This window comes from Oncorhynchus gorbuscha, linkage group LG05 (genome assembly GCF_021184085.1).
Source record: "Oncorhynchus gorbuscha isolate QuinsamMale2020 ecotype Even-year linkage group LG05, OgorEven_v1.0, whole genome shotgun sequence".
NCBI classification, from domain to species: domain Eukaryota; kingdom Metazoa; phylum Chordata; class Actinopteri; order Salmoniformes; family Salmonidae; genus Oncorhynchus; species Oncorhynchus gorbuscha.
Window position 1 is genome coordinate 59215343 of NC_060177.1, and position 20195 is coordinate 59235537.

Below are 20195 nucleotides of genomic sequence, written 5' to 3' on the forward strand. Positions count from 1 at the left end.
ATTCTGTAACAGTTTGCCTTTGTCTGAATAGACAAAGAGAGGTTGATGATCATTTGTTTTTTTTTCAGAGGAAGGCCCTAAAAATGGTCAGACACTAGCCACCCAAGTCAGACTATTTTCTCTGCTACCGCAAAGACCCAAGACTGCTTAACAGTTCATAAAAATGTGCTACTCTGAATATTCACACAGTTTCAAGGGTGTTTATTTAAAACAAAGAAAAATAACCCGGTTTCCTCTGGGGTAGAACGCCAAGCCCCTCGGTTCTAGCAGATGACTCCCATCCTCAGCATAGCCTCCACCTCCTGCTTCACGGCCTTCCTTCGATCTGGTATGGCCTCTTTCGTACCGTGTGTTTTTGGAGCGGTGATTTGACACTCTGGGTAGCTTCGCCAATAGCCTTCCACGGCCCGCCTCAACCCAGGCGGAAATCCGTTACCGGGTCTTCTCCATTCTCAGGTGCGCCCCCAACAAAAGGGTGTGGGCTAGCTAAAGTATGGTTCCCGACGTACCAGTGGGGCAGCAACAGCACCTCTCAAAGTTCTCCCTGCTCGTGCGATACCTGATACAACAGGTTATTTTCGATTTGGAAATGGGGGTATTGCCGGTCATTCAACCCCAGAAGAAGCTGGCCATCCACCTCTATCACTTGGGCTGCAGCGGCTTTCAAGTTCGGATCCTCCCACTGGGAGGTCCTGAACTGTCCCCCTCGGGGGGCTTAGGGCAGGTGTCTCAGGGGTCCCTCGAAATCAAGAAGGGGGAGCATGGGCTCATACTCCTTTTTTTACCAGCTTGTGCTTCCACAGTGCTGCGGACAATCTTGTTCCACGAGGAGGGGTGCCGCTTGGAGCCGCTGTGGGCACAGGAGATAGACATCTCCTCACCATGCTCGGTCAGATGGGCCTGCAGGCGTGCTTGTATGAGTGTTACCACACTCCCGGAGTGTGGGTGTCATGACTGTCAACTTTCACCGGGGCCCATGGGTGCTGGTGGTTCGCTGTGGGCCCAACAGGAGGTGATGGTTTACTGTGTGGCCCGACTCGTCTCCAGGGCCCCCTGATGGCATCGACTCCTCTCGACCCGGGCAATTCCATGCAAGGTGTCACTGGGTGCCACACTCAAAACATCACCTTTGGTCTTCATCCACCTGGGGTTGTCGGTGGTGGGTTGACACTCCCCTGGCGGTCTCCCTGTGGGTCTGCAGTCCTTAAGCCCAGCTGAATGTCAGATTGGCAAGTACGGTGGTGGGATCGTCCTTCCGTTCCCTTCGACGGCTCTCAGACTCTGCCTACGTCCTCTTCAGTAGGGCCTCTGTATTCTGGTGCGTCTCCACGGCTCCCAAGAGGTCCTCCCGAGGTTTGGGGCGTGCGTAGGCTTGCCGCCCTCTTCATGTCGTGAGGTAGCACCCGTAAGAAGCGATCCATGACCACTTTTTTTATTAATGGGGAAGGTGGCGACATCGGTTAGGAGCCATGCTCTGGTGATGCGCAGTAGTTCGCTCACTTGGGCTCGGGGGGAAGCTTCTGCCAAGAACCTCCAGTTGGAACCAAAGGGTCAGGCTGTAGCTGTAGCGGCTGAGTCCCTCCCACTTGAAACAGTCGTCTTTAGCCGCCTGTTTGGTGTTGAGATCATAATACGCCTTTTGGGCGTCTCTGGACAGGAACGGACCTAGCAGACTCGTCCACTTCGCCTTGGGCCAACCTTCACGGAGTGCTGTCCATTCGAACGTGTAGAGGTAGGTCTCGATAGCATCATCCTCCGTTAGCTTGATTTAAAAACCGATTGGGATGCGATTTGGTCTGTGTTTCTCCTCGCAGCTTCCTGACTTCCTCCAGCTGTAGGACATTCTGTAGACGCTGTTCTTCCAGCATTCGGTCCAGAATGTCCTGTTGGGCCCGAACGAACTGCGCTATCAACTCGTCCGGGCTGATACTGCGTAAACGTCAACCCTGGTCTGACCATGTTTTCAGACTTGCCCGCGTTCTCCACCACTTGTGGCAGACCAGGGTTTGATCAAAATGTTTACATAGATCAGACAAGTGTGTTACCTCAGTTTCAATGATGTTTATTTAAAACAATAAAGAAAAATAACCCGGCTTCCTCTGGGGTCGAACACCAAGCCCCTTGGTTCTAGCAGAACGCGAGGACCTCTGTTCGGTAGCAACCTCTCACTACCTCCAACCGTCCCGTGTGCTGCACTCCTGGCAGCTTTATGGGCCCCGTATGGGTGGTGAGCAATCAGCCCCAATTAGTCCTGGCCGGAGGACCCGTCGAGACTTGGCATGTCCAGCAGAGGGAGCCACCACCGCATGATGTAGAATGTCTGTCACCACCAGGCCTCGACGAGTCTCCCCCTTGTGGCTTGTCCGCGGTACGCCACAATACGCTCACACACACACACACACACACACACACACACACACACACACACACACACACACACACACACACACACACACACACACACACACACACACACACACACACACACACACACACACACACACACACACACACACAATTGGATTGGATCACTACTAGCTGTAAGTGAATGAGTAATGCGCGTTTGGAGAAATACGGGCTGTATCCAAGGCTCAGCCAATCGTTCACATAACAGAATGCAGCACGTGACTGAAGAGAGGAGACACAACCAATGTGCTAGTTACAGCGTCAGCGAGCGCTATGGAAATAAAGAGAGAGTGTGAAAGGATAGCTGGCGCGTCCCCTGAACAATAACGAAGAGGTAGGTGAGAAGCCTGACCACGGAGACGGGCGAGAAGATGATGAAGCGTACTTCATGAGCTGTAACCGAAAAACAACTTGCATTTGGATTAGAGGTCGACCGATGATGATTTTTCAAAACCGATATCGATTATTGGAGGACCAAAAAAAGCTGATGCCGATTAATCGGCCGATTTAAAAGAAAAATATATATATATTTTTTTAATTTGAAATATTTGTACTAATGACAATTACAACAATACTGAATGAACACTTATTTTAACTTAATATAATACATCAATAAAATCAATTTAGCCTCAAATAAATAATGAAACGTGTTCAATTTTGGTTTAAATACTGCCAAATTTTCTAAAATTACATTGGAGGCGGCTTATGGTAGAGGAGGAATGAACTTTCAATTCTCTGGCAACCGCTCAAGTTGACATTCCTCCAGTCAGCATGCCAACTGTACACTCACTCAAATTGAGACTTCTGTAGCATTGTGTTGTGTGACAAAACATCACATTTTAGAGTGGCCTTTTATTGTTCCCAGCCCAAGGCTCACCCGTGTAATGATAAGCTGTTATAATCAACATCTTGATATGCCACACCTGTCAGGTGGATGATTTATTTTGACAAAGGAGAAATGTTCACAAACGGAGATGTAAACAAATTTGTGCACAACATTTGAGAGAATATTCTTTGATCTTGTATTTCAGGTCATGAAACATGGAACCAATAGTTTACAAGTTGCATTTATAATTTTTTTCGGTATAGTTTTCTATTTTCCTCTCCCCTCAAGCGCACAGGGGGATCATGTTTGCATAATTAAAAAACAAACCATTTATTAGCCTTCCCATTTTCTTTTCTGTCTGCACGACATCACCTTGTTCGTCCTGGGATAGTTTAAAGTTGACTACAGGTGCACGTCTTCCTGTTTGTCTCCTTTGTGAGATTGTCTTTGTGTGGAGGGGATCAGCTCCTAGAGATTTTATCACCTATGGGTGCAAATATTGTGGCGGCTTATTCTAACGCTTACTCTATAATAATGCATTAAATGAAGATTTGGTATATCATGAAATATATTGAGGAAAAATTGGACATTTAGGGTACAAATTGCAAATTAGAAGTCAATTAATTGAACATAAATATATAGGCCTATAGCCTACACGGTATATCATTTAATGCAGTCATTCTGTTTTTAATTTGATGTGTCCTTTTTACCCTTTGCTTGTTTGTAACAATTGCAAAGACATTGGGAACATTGTATTTGCAGTCAACTTCACAACAAAGTCATCAGCAGTCGCAGAGAGACGGATAAACATCTTGATTCTATGTTTAGCAGAGATCTTCTGTGTATAAAGTGACATGGTAGGGAAGAACGCATCTAACGACTCACTTAGTTGTTCCACGAGTGGTCTGAGGCAGCAAGCGTTTTCAAGTCCTGCTTTGGTGACGATGGTTTTGGGAAACAGCTCGGAGGTTTAACGATGCTCCTATAAAAGTTGTAACTACTTACTTCGCCTTAAGATGCTTTTGGGAAACAGGGCCCATATCTGTAAGAGCAAATTGACATGTTTTATGTAGAACTGCTCTGCACGTTGAAACTGAAAGAAGAACCGTGCTTTAAACTACTGTTTTCCCCATCTCCCAGCATTTATGCGCTAATAGGTTGCTGAATCGGGTCACCACAACTCAGATGTGGTCCAAATTTGGTTCTTTCTTAGGGACCGGCCTTTTAAGGCTCACCAGTCCTCCATTTCCTCTTCCTGCTCTGGTGCTCCTTTCTCCCCTACAGCGATAGAAGCCCAGTACCCTTCCTCTGCCTTTGTGTGGCACAGCAACCAATCTTGAAATGAGCTATAGTCTGTCAGTTAACAGTGATACTGAATAAATTGCATCTATATTTCAGTGAACAGCTTGGTAGTCTTCAAGGTCCATCAGTCTAAGCACTCTGTATAGGGTGGTTTTCTTCATAATGTTCTGCTTATAGCGTAGGCTTAAACTTGTTTATGGCTTTGCACATGCATAACCAGTTTGTCTTGAGAGACCTGTAACTATATTGTGTCTGTTTTGTGCTACAATGAGTTGACATCATAGGCAGATGTTATGGAGGTCATGTGAGGTATCATGTGTCCACTTTATGCTGATTTGCAATGCATCATTGTCCGTCTATGACATTGTAATCTGTTTCTCTAATTCTCTCTGTGTGTCTGTCTTCTTTCCCCCCCTAGTTGGAGACAAGGTTCCTGCAGACATCCGTCTCTCTTCCATCAAATCTACAACCCTGAGAGTAGACCAGTCTATCCTGACCGGTAAGACACACGGCTGTTTGCTGCACTGTTTATCCTATACTCAGGGTTGCCATGTCCACGGTTTTCCTGCCGAATTGGGCTACTTTGAAAATTATGTTGCGGGTGAAAATGTGTTGGTTGCGGGTTTTTGGGCTATTTCTAAATCGCACCTCGACCGCCGTGGCATTTCTCTTAAAAGAAATATAGATATATATTTCACTGTGACTTGCTGCTGGCAGCGAGGCAGGCTGTTGCTGAGTGAGTGAGTGAGGGGGGGGGGGGGGGAGAACCGCAGCGTAGTCCACTATTGGCTGAGTCACATGAATGAGAGGAGCCATAGCAGAATGTGCGTCACATCGTGACAACTGTTTTTAGATTATCATTATAAAAACACCTATTTTTCTCCAACCCTTTTCCCATAAAACATATTAACAGGCTAGAGCTGATGCACATCAATACATAATGGAGACAAATAAACACTGGCTGTTGTTGACAAGCATATTCAGATCATATACATGTTATTTAATTCAGTGATTGAAATGATGACCCCCATCCTCAGTAGCCTATTCCAGCAGGCTATTGGGAAACACTTATCTTGAAATCGACTCGCTTATTCATGTTTAATAAATTAGTCTGTTAATTTGAACTAAGCAAGCTGCTAAGTCGTTCAGTTTACTTCTTGCCTAGGCTACTGTAGACTACTGTAGACTATCTGAAATTATATGTAGGCCTATCAGGGGCTATAGGCTACCTGCATTTATTCAACCAAACCATGGCAAAGTTGAATTAATCATAAACCCAGATTTAAGTCTGTAGCCTATGCCTTTTATTTATTTTTATTTAACCAGGTAGGCCAGTTGAGAACATGTTCTCATTTACAACTGCGACCTGGCCAAGATAAAGCAAAGCAGTGCGACAAAAACAACAACACATGGGACAGTACAGTCAATAACAATAGAATCAAATTTATTTATATAGCCCTTCTTACTTCCCTGAAAAGTTGCATATTGCGGGGACTATTCGATGCTAGTGCAGTACGTCGAGGACAGTCATGTCTGGAGTGAACCAAGGTCTATATCTGTTCTTAGTTCTACATTTTTTGAAAGGGACATGCTTATTTAAGATGGTGAGGAAATTACTTTTAAAGAACAACCAGGCATCCTCTTCTGACGGTCAATATCCTTCCAGGATACCCGGGCCAGGTCGATTAGAAAGGCCTGTCCGCAGAAGTGTTTTCGGGAGAGTTTGACAGGTCGTTTGACCGCGTAACCATAACGGATGCAGGCAATGGGGCAGTGATCGCTGAGATCCTGATTGAAAACAGTAGAGGTGTATTTAGAGGGCAAGTTGGTCAGGATAATATCTATGAGGGTTCCCATGTTTACGGATTTAGAGTTGTACCTGGTGGGTTCCTTGATAATTTGTGAGATTGAGGGCATCTAGCTTAGATTGTAGGACGTGTTAAGCATATCCCAGTTTAGGTCACCTAGCAGAACGAAATCTGAAGATAGATGGGGGGGCAATCAATTCACATATGGTATCCAGGGCACAGCTGGGAGCAAGTCAGTCTCACAAATAGGCCATTTATAACGGTTTGTAGTCTTAACATCTGGCACATAATGATGGCACAATTGCCAGAAAATAGCCTAACATTCGTTTTTTTTTCTTTTTCGTCCAAGTCTTTCTTACTCAGAGATTTTGAGACCCTCTGTCCAACTTTCATCACTTAAACTCTCCTGTCTTATTTATCTATAGTTATGCACATCCACGCAAGTGATTTATTTACCATTTTAAACTTGGTTTGAGCCCTGAATGCTGATTGGCTGAAAGCTGTGGTATATCAGACCATATACCACGGCTATGACAACATATTTATTTTTACTGCTCTAATTACGTTGGTAACCAGTTTATAATAGCAATAAGGCACCCCATGGATGCGTTGTTTATGGCCAATATACCACGACTAACTGCTGTATCCAGGCACACCTTAATCTCTGCGGTCATTAAAGATCCAATGGCACTTTTCGTAAGAGTAGGGGTGTTAACCGCGGTGTCCTGGCTAAATTCCCAATCTGGCCATCAAACCATCACGGTCACCTAATAATCCCAAGTTTACAATTGGCTCATTCATCCCCCTCTCCCCTGTAACTATTCCCCAGGTTGTTGCTGCAAATGAGAATGTGTTCTCAGTCAACATACCTGGTAAAATAACGGATAAATAAAAAATATTTAAAAATCTTGGAACTACCCATCCCGGATCCGGGAGAATTGTGATCAACTACACTAATTAGCATAGCGCAACGGTCAAAAAATATTACTAGAAAATATTCATTTTCATGAAATCACAAGTGAAATATAGTGAAACACAGCTTAGCCTTTTATTAATCAACCTGTCATCTCAGATTTTGAAATTGTGCCTTACAGCCAAAGCAAGCCAAGCATTTGTGTAAGTTTATCGATAGCCTAGCATAGCATTATGTCCAGCTAGCAGCAGGAAGATTGGTCACAAATCAGAAAAGCAATCAAATTAACCGTTTACCTTTGAGCTTCGGATGTTTTCACTCACGAGACTCCCAGTTAGACAGCAAATATTCCTTTTGTTCCATAAAGATAATTTTTATACCCAAATTACCTCTGTTTTTTGGTCACGTTATGTTGAGAAATCCACCGGAAATAGAGGTCACGACAACGCAGAACAAAATTCCAAATGATATCCATAATATCGAAAGAAACATGGCAAACGTTTTTTATAATCAATCCTCAAGGTGCTTTTCAAATATCTATTCGATAATATATCAACCGGGAAAATTGGCTTTTCAGTAGGAACGAGAGGAAAAATGACTACCTCTGTCTTTTATGCAAGAATCACTCTGAGAGCCCTCAGCTGGCCACTTATGCAATGTAGTCGTTTACGCTCATTCTTCAACATAAAGGCGTGAAACTACGTCAAAATGCTGTAGACACCTTCGGGAATATGTAGAAAAAGGAATCTGGTTGATATCCCTTTCAATGGCCAATAGGGGTGCATAGGAATACAACAGTTTCAAAACATGAGTCACTTCTTGATTGGATTTTTCTTAGGCTTTCGACTGCAATATCAGTTATGTTATACTCACAGACAATATTTTTACAGTTTTGGAAACTTTAGAGTGTTTTCTATCCTAAGCTGTCAATTATATGCATATTCTAGCATCTCATCCTGAGGAATAGGTGGTTTACTTTGGGAACGTTATTTTTCCAAAAATAAAAATAGTGGCCCTTAGTTTCAAAAGGTTATTAATAAGAACAGCCGTTAGCTGTGGTATATTGGCCATATACAATACTGCCCTCATGCCTTGTTGCTTAATCATAGCAGTCAAACTAGTTAAACCGACATCCATTGATGGAAATGATCAGGTGAGTTTAAGGGCAAATTATTTTCTCTTTCGACATATTCAAATTCCTTTATTATGTCATAGCTCACAAGAGTTATTATTTTGATTAAAACCGAATTCAGCTTCTAATGTTATTACATGTTCCGTCTATTCCTTAATTGGCTCGATAACGGGTTTATTGTATAAATGTGGCAACTACTCTAATACTGTAAAACCATTTTGAGGGTAGTTTTCAGGCTTTTTGGGCAGGTTTTAAGTGGTCATTTGATCTGGAAACGTTATCTAGATCTGGCAACCCTGCCTATACTGAACCAACTTAGGATACTGTTCTTCTCTAGTAAAAATAGATTTTGACAGATGCTCATTCCAGGTGTTCTACAGCTGGCTTTACTGATAGCAGTAGCTACTCTGAGCGTGCAAGCATACTGTATGACTTGCTCTTGATTGTCCTCTGCCACAGGTTTATTTGCATTCATTTCACATAGGCAAACTCTAAAGGTTTATTCCTTTAGAGTTTGTTATTCAAAACTTAGTTTGATAGATGACTCGCGTCTCTAAAGTAAATGTCTCTTTGCTGGTCTGACAGTTTGCAAAGCTGCTCTACACTCGGTACACTGGCAGCCCAACTGCTCAGGACAGCACAACACATGTTTTACTTTAGCTTGTTGTTCATTTAATATCATGACAAGGGGCTTGACATTCGCTTTTTTTTGCCACTTGTCCATTGAACAAGTAGGACAGATAAGTCACTTGGTCTGTAACACAATTTTCACATCGTTGTATGATGCAAGGATGCCACTTTACAAAATATAATTATCTTCTATTTTTTTTACCAGGCAAACATGTACGCTATACTCCCCTTTTTAAGGCTCTCCTGGAGGATGGTTGGCCACCCTTGGTAGCCTATAAAATATTGCAAAATGACAATTACAACCGTTATAAAAATAATTCCTTCCAGGGCTCGCGTCCCTGCGACGATAAAAAAAATCTATACGGTTCAAACGGACAGTCATGGGATGACAGATCCCAAAATCATACAACCGCTGCACATTAAAACATTTAAGAAGGCAATGTGGCTGACTCAACGGATCAGACCGATTTAGCTTAAAAATGTGATAGTTGTATTTCTTCATATTTTAAACTCAACAATGCGCACATGGCTGAAAGCTATGCGCGAATATTCCAAAATGCAATTAGCGGAAAACCCTGTTCTCTAACGTACCTCGATGAAAATATATTTTAGAAATGAAGACGGGAGTTCTGAAGAATCATCAACTAGCATGGATGCTAATATGAATAGGATTATTCCTTTGGCTGCTGGACAATGAAAGAAAGTTGATTTGAAAACCAATAGAACATGAGAAAAATGCTGGTTTCAATGTCATTACGGGTTTTTAAATAATTCTCTCAACAGTTCAATGGTCGTATTTTGGCTAGGCTACTTTGGAAAAAATACATGCTTCATAAAATGACATTAAACATCCAGGTTTTAAACAACTACGTTTGTTAATTAGTTTTAAAATGCTGACCATTTTCGATGAGATTCAAGGTGGGTGATGTGCGGTGCGCAACAGGCGCTGTGCTTTGAGTATGTCTACAGAATCAAGTCTATAGATGTTCATGTTAATTACCCTTCATTTTTGGTCCCATGTGGCTCAGTTGGTAGAGCATGGCGCTTGCAACTCCAGGGTTGTGGGTTCGTTTCCCACTGGGGACCAGCACGAGAATGAATGCACTCACTTATGTCGCTCTGGATAACAGAGTCTGCTAAATTACAAATTATATTTGTCAAACGTGACTGGTATTTAACGTATATTTATGTAGTTAAAAGTTTCATTAAAGTTTGGCTACATTTTATGCCACCTCCCTCAAGTCCACATCTGTTTGGACATGAGGCTGTAGGCTTTTTTTAATTTATGTACATGAAAAATAGATTTGATTTTTCCAATGTTGGCCTCTGATCAGAGTAATCGTTTGATATTGTGATAATTTTTTACTTGTCCTGGACAAGACAACAGGGCTCTACAGTGCGACCATTTTAGTTGCCTAAATAATTTGTGCTTTTTGGAATTTTTATTTTGGAGCACCAGTGTGCCTAGAAAAAGGCAAGGATTCTAGCTTTATAACCTCAAATATATTTTGTGCTCCTTAATTTCTTTGTGTGCGCCTACATTTTTCAACTTAGGCACAGACCTGCTCCTTGTAAAAAAAGGTTTTAAAGTCAGTGTAGAGCCCTAATCAGCGTTAATGTCGAGCCTGAATGAATGAATGAACGAACTGAGTTCACCTCTGAACTGGGTTAATAGCAAGGGTTGATTTCCTCTTGATCCATATGATTAGAGGCTTTGCCCTGCATCATGTGCACAAGCATTCAGAGCGAGGAATGTTACACATTGATTGTGGCGTGGGAGTCTATGATTGAAGTTGATGTAGTTTTTCCCTGAGGCGATGGACACCGACAAAGGGATATCAGTGTGATATGTGATCTGCACTGCTCTCCACTTTGATTCCAGGCGAGTCCGTCTCTGTCATCAAGCACACCGACCCAGTGCCTGACCCCCGAGCCGTCAACCAGGACAAGAAGAACATGCTCTTCTCTGTAAGCAACACTCTTCACGCCTTACTTCTCCTTCTTGTGGCTGTATGATGATTGAACTCTGCACTATCAGCTAGTAGTTTGAGCTTCTCCTTCAGTTATTTGTTTCAAGTTGAAGGCCTGATGCATGGATCTTTAACATTTGGGCACAAATTATTCCACTATCACTCGATATCAAACGTACTTACAAATGCAGATGTTATTTTGGTTTGTGAATATAGAGTTTGAGTTTCCATTTAGTCTGCTCTCCTCAAGCATGTGCAGGACTGTGTGGCCATAATGTTCCACCCGTGTGTTTTCAGGGCACCAACATCTCGTCTGGAAAGGCTATTGGTGTGGTGGTGGCTACGGGCGTGAACACTGAGATTGGTAAGATCCGTGACGAGATGGCAGCCACTGAGCAGGAGAAGACCCCCCTGCAGCAGAAGCTGGATGAGTTCGGGGAGCAGCTGTCCAAGGTCATCTCCCTGATCTGCATCGCTGTGTGGATGATCAACATCGGCCACTTCAACGACCCCGTCCACGGCGGCTCCTGGATCCGCGGCGCTGTCTACTACTTTAAGATTGCCGTGGCCCTGGCTGTGGCCGCCATCCCCGAGGGTCTGCCCGCTGTCATCACCACCTGCCTGGCCCTGGGCACCCGCCGCATGGCCAAGAAGAACGCCATCGTTCGCAGCCTTCCCTCTGTGGAGACCCTGGGCTGCACCTCTGTCATCTGCTCCGACAAGACTGGCACCCTCACGACCAATCAGATGTCTGTCTGCAGGGTGAGTCTGGTTGTTTTCTTTATCTTGCTTTACACACTGACTGAACAGAGAGGTCTGCCTCTGAAATGGCTCTGTCGCATTACCTTGCTGTGATTGGGTTTGAGATAGTGTAAGCAGAAGGCTCTTTGTCGTGGGGAATCAAGAGTGAGCTGTGTAACAGAGGTGGTGAGGCAGCGACGTGCTGCGGCTGTGATCTACATTCAGCCGTGGGGTGACTGATCAGCCGCGGTGCTGTTGCATAACTGACCTTGCGTCACAGCTCTGCAAAGCATCCAGCCCCTCCCTCCCTCTTTCTGAGTGGCTCTCCAACACACTTACATTCTCTGTCCCAGAGCAGTGAGACATTTAATTATTCATTGAGCATGTTTATTCTCTTTTTGTTGAATATGCACAGAACTTTGTACGGAACCGCTGACTGCACTCCTTTAAAACATGATTTTCTTTTCTGGATGAGTGACTCTTTATCGGCCAGCGGCTATTTATTTCCCAGAATACATCTATTTTGATCTAGCATTCCAATGGGTCTCTATGGTCTTATTTGAATGTTTTTCCCTCTCTAGTCATTTCCCTTCTCCTCTGGCGCAGACTGAGATTATTAGAATGGATGATGCAATTTTTGCCTTAATGCACTAGTAACTACTAGTCATCATGTCCTACGGTGCTTATCTCATTGTTTACATAACATAAGTGAGGAGGACATCTGTTTAAGCAGCGCATCATGTTAATATGCCAGTAGTTTGCCAGTAATATGCCAAACATCCTCCACATTGCTTTCCCCTATCCAGTAGGTTAAAGGGATACTGCGAGATTCTGGCTTTTTAATTTACTTGCCCTATAGTCAGATGAACTTATGGACATCATTTTGATGTCTCTGTGTGCAGGATGAAGGAAGTTAGCATTGACTCGAGAAACTACTGCTAACTAGCTTTAGCGCAATGACTGGAAGTCTACAGGTACAGTAGCATTGCTACTAGGATATCAAGAGCTTAAATACCAGAATCTCACAGTATCCCTTTAAGATCTTTGAGGTAGAGGCTAGGAGCCGAAAGTGAGCCAAGCCTTCTTCAGGTAACTGCCCAGCAAACATCTCCCATTTCATTTCTGTCAGTGATGCGTGGAAAGAAAGTCTTCCACAAAATTGTTTGTGTTGAATTCACAGTAACAGAAGCATAATGTATCCAGCGAAAAAGAATGTCATTTTTTTTCTAATCATCTGACGCCAGCAAAGCTCTTTGAAGTGTGGCCTCCGTCTGGAAAGGACATGACTGATTACCATCACTCTTCCTTCCTTTTATCTCTGACTGAGACTGCTGTGGTGGTGTCCCAGCTGACTGGCTGTGACAGTGTTTGTGTGCATGTGCCTACTCTTAGGTTTGGACCAGTCCAGTTCTTCCTGAGGGAAAAGGCCCAGCCCTCTGGGCTCCAGCACTCTCTTCTCTTTATTCAGGCTCTCTGACAGACGGCCTCCACTATTTTACTTATGTGGTATTGACTAAACCAAACAACCAGTGCTCACTGCTACACTCCTACCATAACCCCCACACACAGCCAGAGAGGGCATCTAAATCCCTGCAGCCCAGAGTGTACACACACACACACACACACACACACACACACACACACACACACACACACACACACACACACACACACACACACACACACACACACACACACACACACACGTTATGCTCTTCTATCCTCGTGGATAACCCAAATTCTAAACCTAATTGTAACCCTAAACCTAACCCCTAAACTTAAAATAGCCTTTGTCCTCATGGGGATGTGGGAAATGCCCTCACAAGGGAGAATTGTCCTTGTTTTACTTTCAGGGATTTTAGGTCCCCCACTAGGATAGAAGAGCCAACCACACACAGTATAGGGTGGTCTACAGCCCTCACAGACTCTGTGGCGCTGACTTGCTGCAGTCCACTCTGCTATTAAGTTGTCCGTCTGCTGCCATCTACAGTGTCAGTTAAGAAACAGCCTCTAATGTAATGTTGTAACCATACATTGGTGTGAGATGATTAGGCCTAATCTTGTCTTGTCTGTGCTGTGTCGGGGTCTCCAGATGTTCATCCTTGACAAGGCCGAGGGGAACAGCTGCTCTCTGAACGAGTTCACCATCACTGGCTCTACTTACGCCCCCGAGGGAGAAGTGTGAGGACCAAATACACTCTTAATGCTAATCCATTCATGCTACAATTATTGATTTACCTCTAGTTACATGTATTGTTAAACTCCCTCCAACGTTTCTTCTTGTGTCCGGTCCTGTCCTTTGTGTCTCCCTCCAGGTACCAGGATGGCAGACTAGTGAAGTCCTCTGCGTACGATGGTCTAGTGGAGATTGCCACCATCTGTGCTCTGTGCAATGACTCCTCTCTGGACTATAATGAGGTCCGTGCGCTCGCCTGCCTGCCTTTTTTCCTTCATATCGCTCATCATGGGACGTGGAGTAGAAGTGACTAATGTTTATGTTTGTATCATCAGGCCAAAGGTGTGTATGAGAAGGTTGGCGAGGCCACAGAGACGGCCCTCACCTGCCTGGTGGAAAAGATGAATGCGTTTGACACCGACATCCAAGGCCTGTCCAAGATCGACAGGGCCAATGCCTGCAACTCTGTAAGTCCACTAACCGCAACTGTTGAACGGTGTGAAACGTCACCGCTGGTTTGTGAGCAGGTTTTCTGAGTCGTGTGTCTGCGTGTCTTCTATTAGGTGATCACGCAGCTGATGAAGAAGGAGTTCACCCTGGAGTTCTCCAGAGACAGGAAGTCCATGTCTGTGTACTGCACCGCCAACAAGGCCCGCTCCTCCCTCGGAAAGATGTTTGTCAAGGTATCACCAGCTTTTAGCAACACTCCTATGCTTGACTCACTTTGAACCAAGTGTTTTTGAGTCGCCCGTGTTTGAATCGGTGTTTCAACCTCAAACTCGTTCTTACCCCACAGGGTGCCCCAGAGGGCGTTATTGACAGATGTACCCATGTCAGGGTGGGCACCAACAAGGTTGCCATGACCCCAGGCATCAAGGATAGGATAATGTCTACAATCCGAGAGTATGGAACGGGGCGTGACACCCTGCGCTGCCTGGCTCTGGCCACCCGGGACGCCCCACCCAGGAAGGAGGATATGGTGCTGGTCGATTGTGCCCGTTTCGCTGGTTACGAGGTGAGGGTTACTCATCACCACTGTTGCATAAAGTAGATTATATCTGACTTACACTGCGGGATGCTATTACTATCATATCTAGTATAACGGTTGGACGTTGAGTAGGAACCCTGATGACAGCCCTGATCGTGTTTGTGTGTGTGTTTCTCTGCTCAGTCTGGCTTGACCTTTGTGGGCTGCGTTGGCATGCTGGACCCTCCCAGGACAGAGGTGGCTGCCTCCATCAAGTTGTGCCGCCTGGCCGGCATCCGAGTCATCATGATCACCGGCGACAACAAGGGCACTGCCGTGGCCATCTGCCGCCGTATCGGCATCCTGAGCGAGGAGGACGACGTGGACAAAATGGCGTTCACAGGCCGCGAGTTTGACGACCTGTCTCCCCAGGCACAGCGTGATGCCGTGACCAACGCCCGCTGCTTCGCCCGTGTCGAGCCCTCCCACAAGTCCAAGATTGTTGAGTTCTTGCAGGGCATGGATGAGATCACGGCCATGGTACAATGAACCCCCCCGCTCACATCCCCCATCCGTATCCTTACTGTACCTGTAAAGCTTATATATCTATTGCATTGCTGTTGTCATGTAGCCTCCTATCCATCCTTAAGTATCTCTGTTTTCTCCCACACAGACTGGTGACGGAGTGAACGATGCCCCTGCCTTGAAGAAGGCAGAGATTGGCATCGCCATGGGGTCTGGCACTGCCGTGGCCAAGTCAGCCTCTGAGATGGTCCTGGCCGATGACAACTTCTCTTCCATCGTGGCGGCTGTGGAGGAGGGCAGGGCCATCTACAACAACATGAAGCAGTTCATCCGCTACCTCATCTCCTCCAATGTGGGAGAGGTCGTCTGGTGAGTCAGCTGTTTGACGTACCTCCTCCTGGTACTGAGGTCTTTGTAGTGGTGCTAGTGGTGTTAACAATGTTTCTCTGTGCGGGCAGTATCTTCCTGACGGCTGCTCTGGGCTTCCCTGAGGCTCTGATCCCAGTTCAGCTGCTGTGGGTCAACCTGGTGACAGACGGTCTCCCTGCCACTGCACTGGGCTTCAACCCCCCAGACCTGGACATCATGAACAAGCCCCCCCGCAGTGCCAAGGAGCCCCTCATCTCCGGATGGCTCTTCTTCAGATACCTGGCCATCGGATGTGAGTTATTAGGACTGTTTAGGACTTTATTTCCATTTTTTGTCTCAAATAGCTCCATCTTAAGGTCAAGCTTACTACTACTGGCATACCCTACCATATAGTGTTATTGTGCACTCCTCTGTCCCCACCCCCCTAGTCAGAGAGCCAGTCTGTCCCACAGTCGGTCAACTCTTCTACGTCTCTGTCCTCAGGCTATGTGGGAGCTGCCACAGTGGGAGCTGCTACCTGGTGGTTCGTGGCCGCTGAGGACGGCCCTATGATCTCCCTGTACCAGCTGGTAAGACTAGCTCCTAGAGGTCAGCGTTACTGTCTGTGTGGTGTTATACCTCCCTGCCTAAGTCCCTCGTGTCTGTCTGACTCCTCCCCACACAGAGCCACTTCCTGCAGTGTTCCCCTGACAACCCGGACTTCGCCGACCTGGAGTGTCATGTGTTTGAGTCCCCCTACCCCATGACCATGGCCCTGTCTGTGCTTGTCACCATTGAGATGTGCAATGCCCTTAACAGGTGGGTCCCCTGTAGTCAGCGGAGCGTTCTTTCATCCTCAAAGAATAATTAGCATTCAGTGGAGGACAGCTACAACTTTCTAATTACAAGAATGGAATATAGAGTACTGTATGTGGACCCTAAAAAATATCTTAATGTGACTTTCAACCTCTCTATCCCCAGCCTGTCAGAGAACCAGTCCCTGCTGCGGATGCCCCCCTGGGAGAACATCTGGCTGCTGGGGGCCATCTGCCTCTCAATGTCCCTCCACTTCCTCATCCTCTACGTAGAGCCACTGCCCGTAAGTCAGCTTTACTCCTATCAACCTCAACCCGGGTCATTCTCTAGCTGCCCCATTCTCACTCTTTTCATCCCTCTTCTTCCACCTCTCCAGGTCATTTTTCAAATCACCCCTCTGGACCTGACCCAGTGGCTGGTGGTGCTGAAGATCTCCCTGCCCGTCATCCTGCTTGATGAGCTGCTTAAGTTCGTGGCCAGGAACTACCTGGAACCCGGTAACCAGCCAGAGTATAAGTCATCCGGCAAAGGCTGGTCCCCCTCTGCATGCACGGAGGGCATCTCCTGGCCCTTTGTGGGCATCACCCTCCCACTGGTGCTGTGGCTCTACAGCATCGACACTAACGTGTCTGCCCTGTTCTGGTCCTGACTCCAGCACACAACTCTCTCAATGCACCAGTGTGAGTGGAGATTAACACACGTCTAACCCCCCCCCCCCCAACTATAACAACTACATCAACTGCAGTGGGCGCTCAAGTCAACATTTGTACCTGTGTGGATGACAGATGCTATCTGTGAGCCCTCTCCTAGGTTTGTCTCCAGGACATTTTTGTCCATTCAGTTTTTTTTACCGTTCACTATTTCCTGAGGTTAATCACTTGTCCATGTGTCTTCGTTTAATATCAAGCTGTTGGTTGTGTTTGGTTTTTTTGCCCCCCCTTTTTTGAACAGGCGTAAAAATCATCTATTTATGAGACGTCTACAGAGAATTAACACTATTTTATCAAGATGAAGATTTTTGTAGCTTTGGGAACGGGTGGGGGGGGGCAGTCGGGATCCATAAGCGACGTGCACAGGACTTAGACGTTTGACTCTTGTTTTCAGTGTGAACTTTGACCTCTAAAGACCTTGTGGATAAGTATGGTGTGTCGTAACTGTAAGGACCATCATTTGCACTGACTCAGAAGTCTGCACAAAGACATGCATGTATTCTGCCCTGGCATGAGGAACTGAGATTTCCTTACCGTTTGATCTCCATGTTTCTTTTCTGCACTAGGCACAGCTACCTCAACGCTAATAATATGACTATTGATAACTACCCGTGTTTCTCACTAAGCTTTTCATAAACATTGTCATATTGAGTGTTGAGGTATGCACCATTTTGCTTTTGCAGAAAGAAATAAAGCCCTCATTTGCCTTTCCATGTTATTTTAAGAGCTTTTTAAAAAGTTTTTAATCTGTGTTTTTTTTATGTTCCTTGAGTGGGGTTCGGACGAAATGTTACCTTTAGTTCGATTCAAAGCAATTATTTTATATAGACAAGCCTGTCGTTAAACACGTTTACTTGAACACAACATAATCTATTGTTATTCCCATAAAGGTTCACTTTTTTTATAGGTTCATCTTTAATTTACGGGCACTGTAGTTTCTTTATTACAATAATTATGATATAGATTATGTATATTGTGCACATACTGTACTTGAATATATATAAATGCACCAAGGGGCTGATTTATCTTATCAGTTGAGCACAAGATGGATGCTTGATGGGACCTTTATGTGGTCTGGATTGCCTGTTTGGGTGTGTCACTAAGTGGAGTCTGCTTTGGCCATAGTATATAGGCCCAACTCTAAAAGGCTAAGATGACTGGCTGGTAGAAGAGTCTGTATATCTGTACATATCACACAAAATAGTATCTATGTGCATGGAGTTTTACAGATGCTCCATACCTTTACACTAGTTTACTTGAGTGTGTTTTAGACACACTGTAGGTAGGTATTCCTGGAAAGCATGCCCTCGCCGATACCAGGCCAGTAAGCGCTTGAGTTTTCTTAAACCTAACTGCTATTTCTTCCAATGCCTTCTGCCTGTTAACCCAACAGAGTGAGTACCCTCTGCCTGCATGCTTTCTGCCCCACTAATGTCTCCTCTCATCCTGGCACTGTCACACACCGAGCCTTGCTGTCTGAGTCTGACAGCAGTAACTCTTCTCCTTGTTGAAAGAATAAGTGTCGAGTCCGTGCTCTTGGTCTTTGATACATTCTACTAAGGGTACCATTCCATGAGTGATATTACCAATTGGTCCCATCTATCAGCCAGCAGAGGCAATCGGCAGGATCTTGTAATATGGAGGAAAATTGGAGGCGCCTTCATTTCAACATCCCTTTGTCACTAAGTGCCAGCCAAACCTACACTATAGGATTAAGACCCTGTGTCTGTCTTAGTTCCACCTGGATCAAGTCTGTTTTCAATAAGGGATTGATGTGTAAAGCGTCATTACTGGTAGCAAGTTTTGAGCTCTGACATGCGACTCGCAGGTCATAGTGTTTCACTTAATCTGGCTTACTGCATTTATTCCCATCCTGCTTGCACGTGGCATGGCCCTAGACATTATGACTGTATGTAGAAATTGAAGCAGTAGATTACCTTTTAATAATGGCTTTTTGTTCACCATGCCTTTTTAAATGCCTAGTGAGGAAGCCATGCCTCGGGTTTGCACCTTTTGCTTCTTTGACCTATGCCATATTTCTGTCGTCCTCTGATTGGTTTCTCTCTCTGTCTTTCTCTGTTCTCTCTCTGCAGCTAGTGCCGTGTAAACCCGCCCCTCTAAATCCCTTGCAGGAACTGTAAGGTTTTGTTTGTGTTGTGCATGTGTTTTTTGAGCAGCACCACATCTTCCAAGACCTGCATGTCAATAAAGAGATATCAAGACATGATTGATACATTTCATAAGCAATTCCATCACAACAAAAAAAGTACTAATAATCAAATGTTAAATATTTAACAGAATGGGCATAAATGAGTATGAAGTGTTTTTGGAATCAAATGAACCAATCCCAAGTCCCTCAATCCTTACTGCATGGGGAGCCTTCAAACTAGACAAGACAGAGTTCTCATGCCATCTTAATAAACTTAATGTCATAGTTTTATATTAATGTACAATATTCCATGATGCATGCCCTCTGAAACAGCAAATTATTTGATCAGATGTGTAATAGTTAATGTATAGTATTGATAAATTAAAGACATTCATTTACAAACAATAGTACAAATGTTAAGCTGAAATGCCTATCTTTTCCTAAGGAAATCTTTTTTTGAATAGGATGTGTAAAATAACCAGACTATTTGCTTTGCACTGTGATGTGCGATGTGTTTGCAGTATCTGGGAAGGGCGGAGGTGCGGTGATACATACATTATCTCGAAAGCAGTCAGTCCCTTCAATGGCACGTGTTCGCCGAGCTGACGATTGTATTATGTATCACATGATTTGTGGTTTCAGGTAAATAAAGCGATTGTACATGATGTGTTGCTTATCGTCTATATGCCAGGTTGGAGAGGTCTTCATTTGAAGCTACCTTGCTTGTAACCTACATACAAGGATGTTTTAGAGTTGCTCCTCAACTGGTCACTAAA

General features: G+C 44.8%; 1 protein-coding gene and 1 non-coding gene across 3 annotated transcripts in view; both read left to right on the forward strand.

Annotated features, from left to right (window-relative positions):
• Positions 1-20084, forward strand: part of LOC124036183 (sarcoplasmic/endoplasmic reticulum calcium ATPase 2-like) — a 42851-nt gene extending 22767 nt beyond the window's left edge. Inside the window, exons 6-21 of one of the 2 annotated variants that reach the window (XM_046350423.1) lie at positions 4953-5033; positions 10900-10985; positions 11285-11749; positions 13821-13909; positions 14044-14146; positions 14240-14371; positions 14468-14587; positions 14701-14919; positions 15076-15411; positions 15545-15765; positions 15855-16057; positions 16249-16334; positions 16430-16563; positions 16726-16843; positions 16937-17057; positions 19364-20084. In XM_046350423.1, the coding sequence (XP_046206379.1) occupies positions 4953-5033; positions 10900-10985; positions 11285-11749; positions 13821-13909; positions 14044-14146; positions 14240-14371; positions 14468-14587; positions 14701-14919; positions 15076-15411; positions 15545-15765; positions 15855-16057; positions 16249-16334; positions 16430-16563; positions 16726-16843; positions 16937-17057; positions 19364-19377 (2528 nt within the window). In that variant the 3' untranslated portion in view covers positions 19378-20084. Of the gene's footprint in view, positions 1-4952; positions 5034-10899; positions 10986-11284; positions 11750-13820; positions 13910-14043; positions 14147-14239; positions 14372-14467; positions 14588-14700; positions 14920-15075; positions 15412-15544; positions 15766-15854; positions 16058-16248; positions 16335-16429; positions 16564-16725; positions 16844-16936 lie in introns of both variants that reach the window. The other variant, XM_046350422.1, reaches the window with a different exon arrangement.
• On the forward strand, positions 10029-10104 carry trnaa-ugc. Its single transcript has one exon. It is a non-coding gene; the product is annotated as a tRNA-Ala (tRNA).
• Positions 20085-20195: the final 111 nt, after the last annotated feature.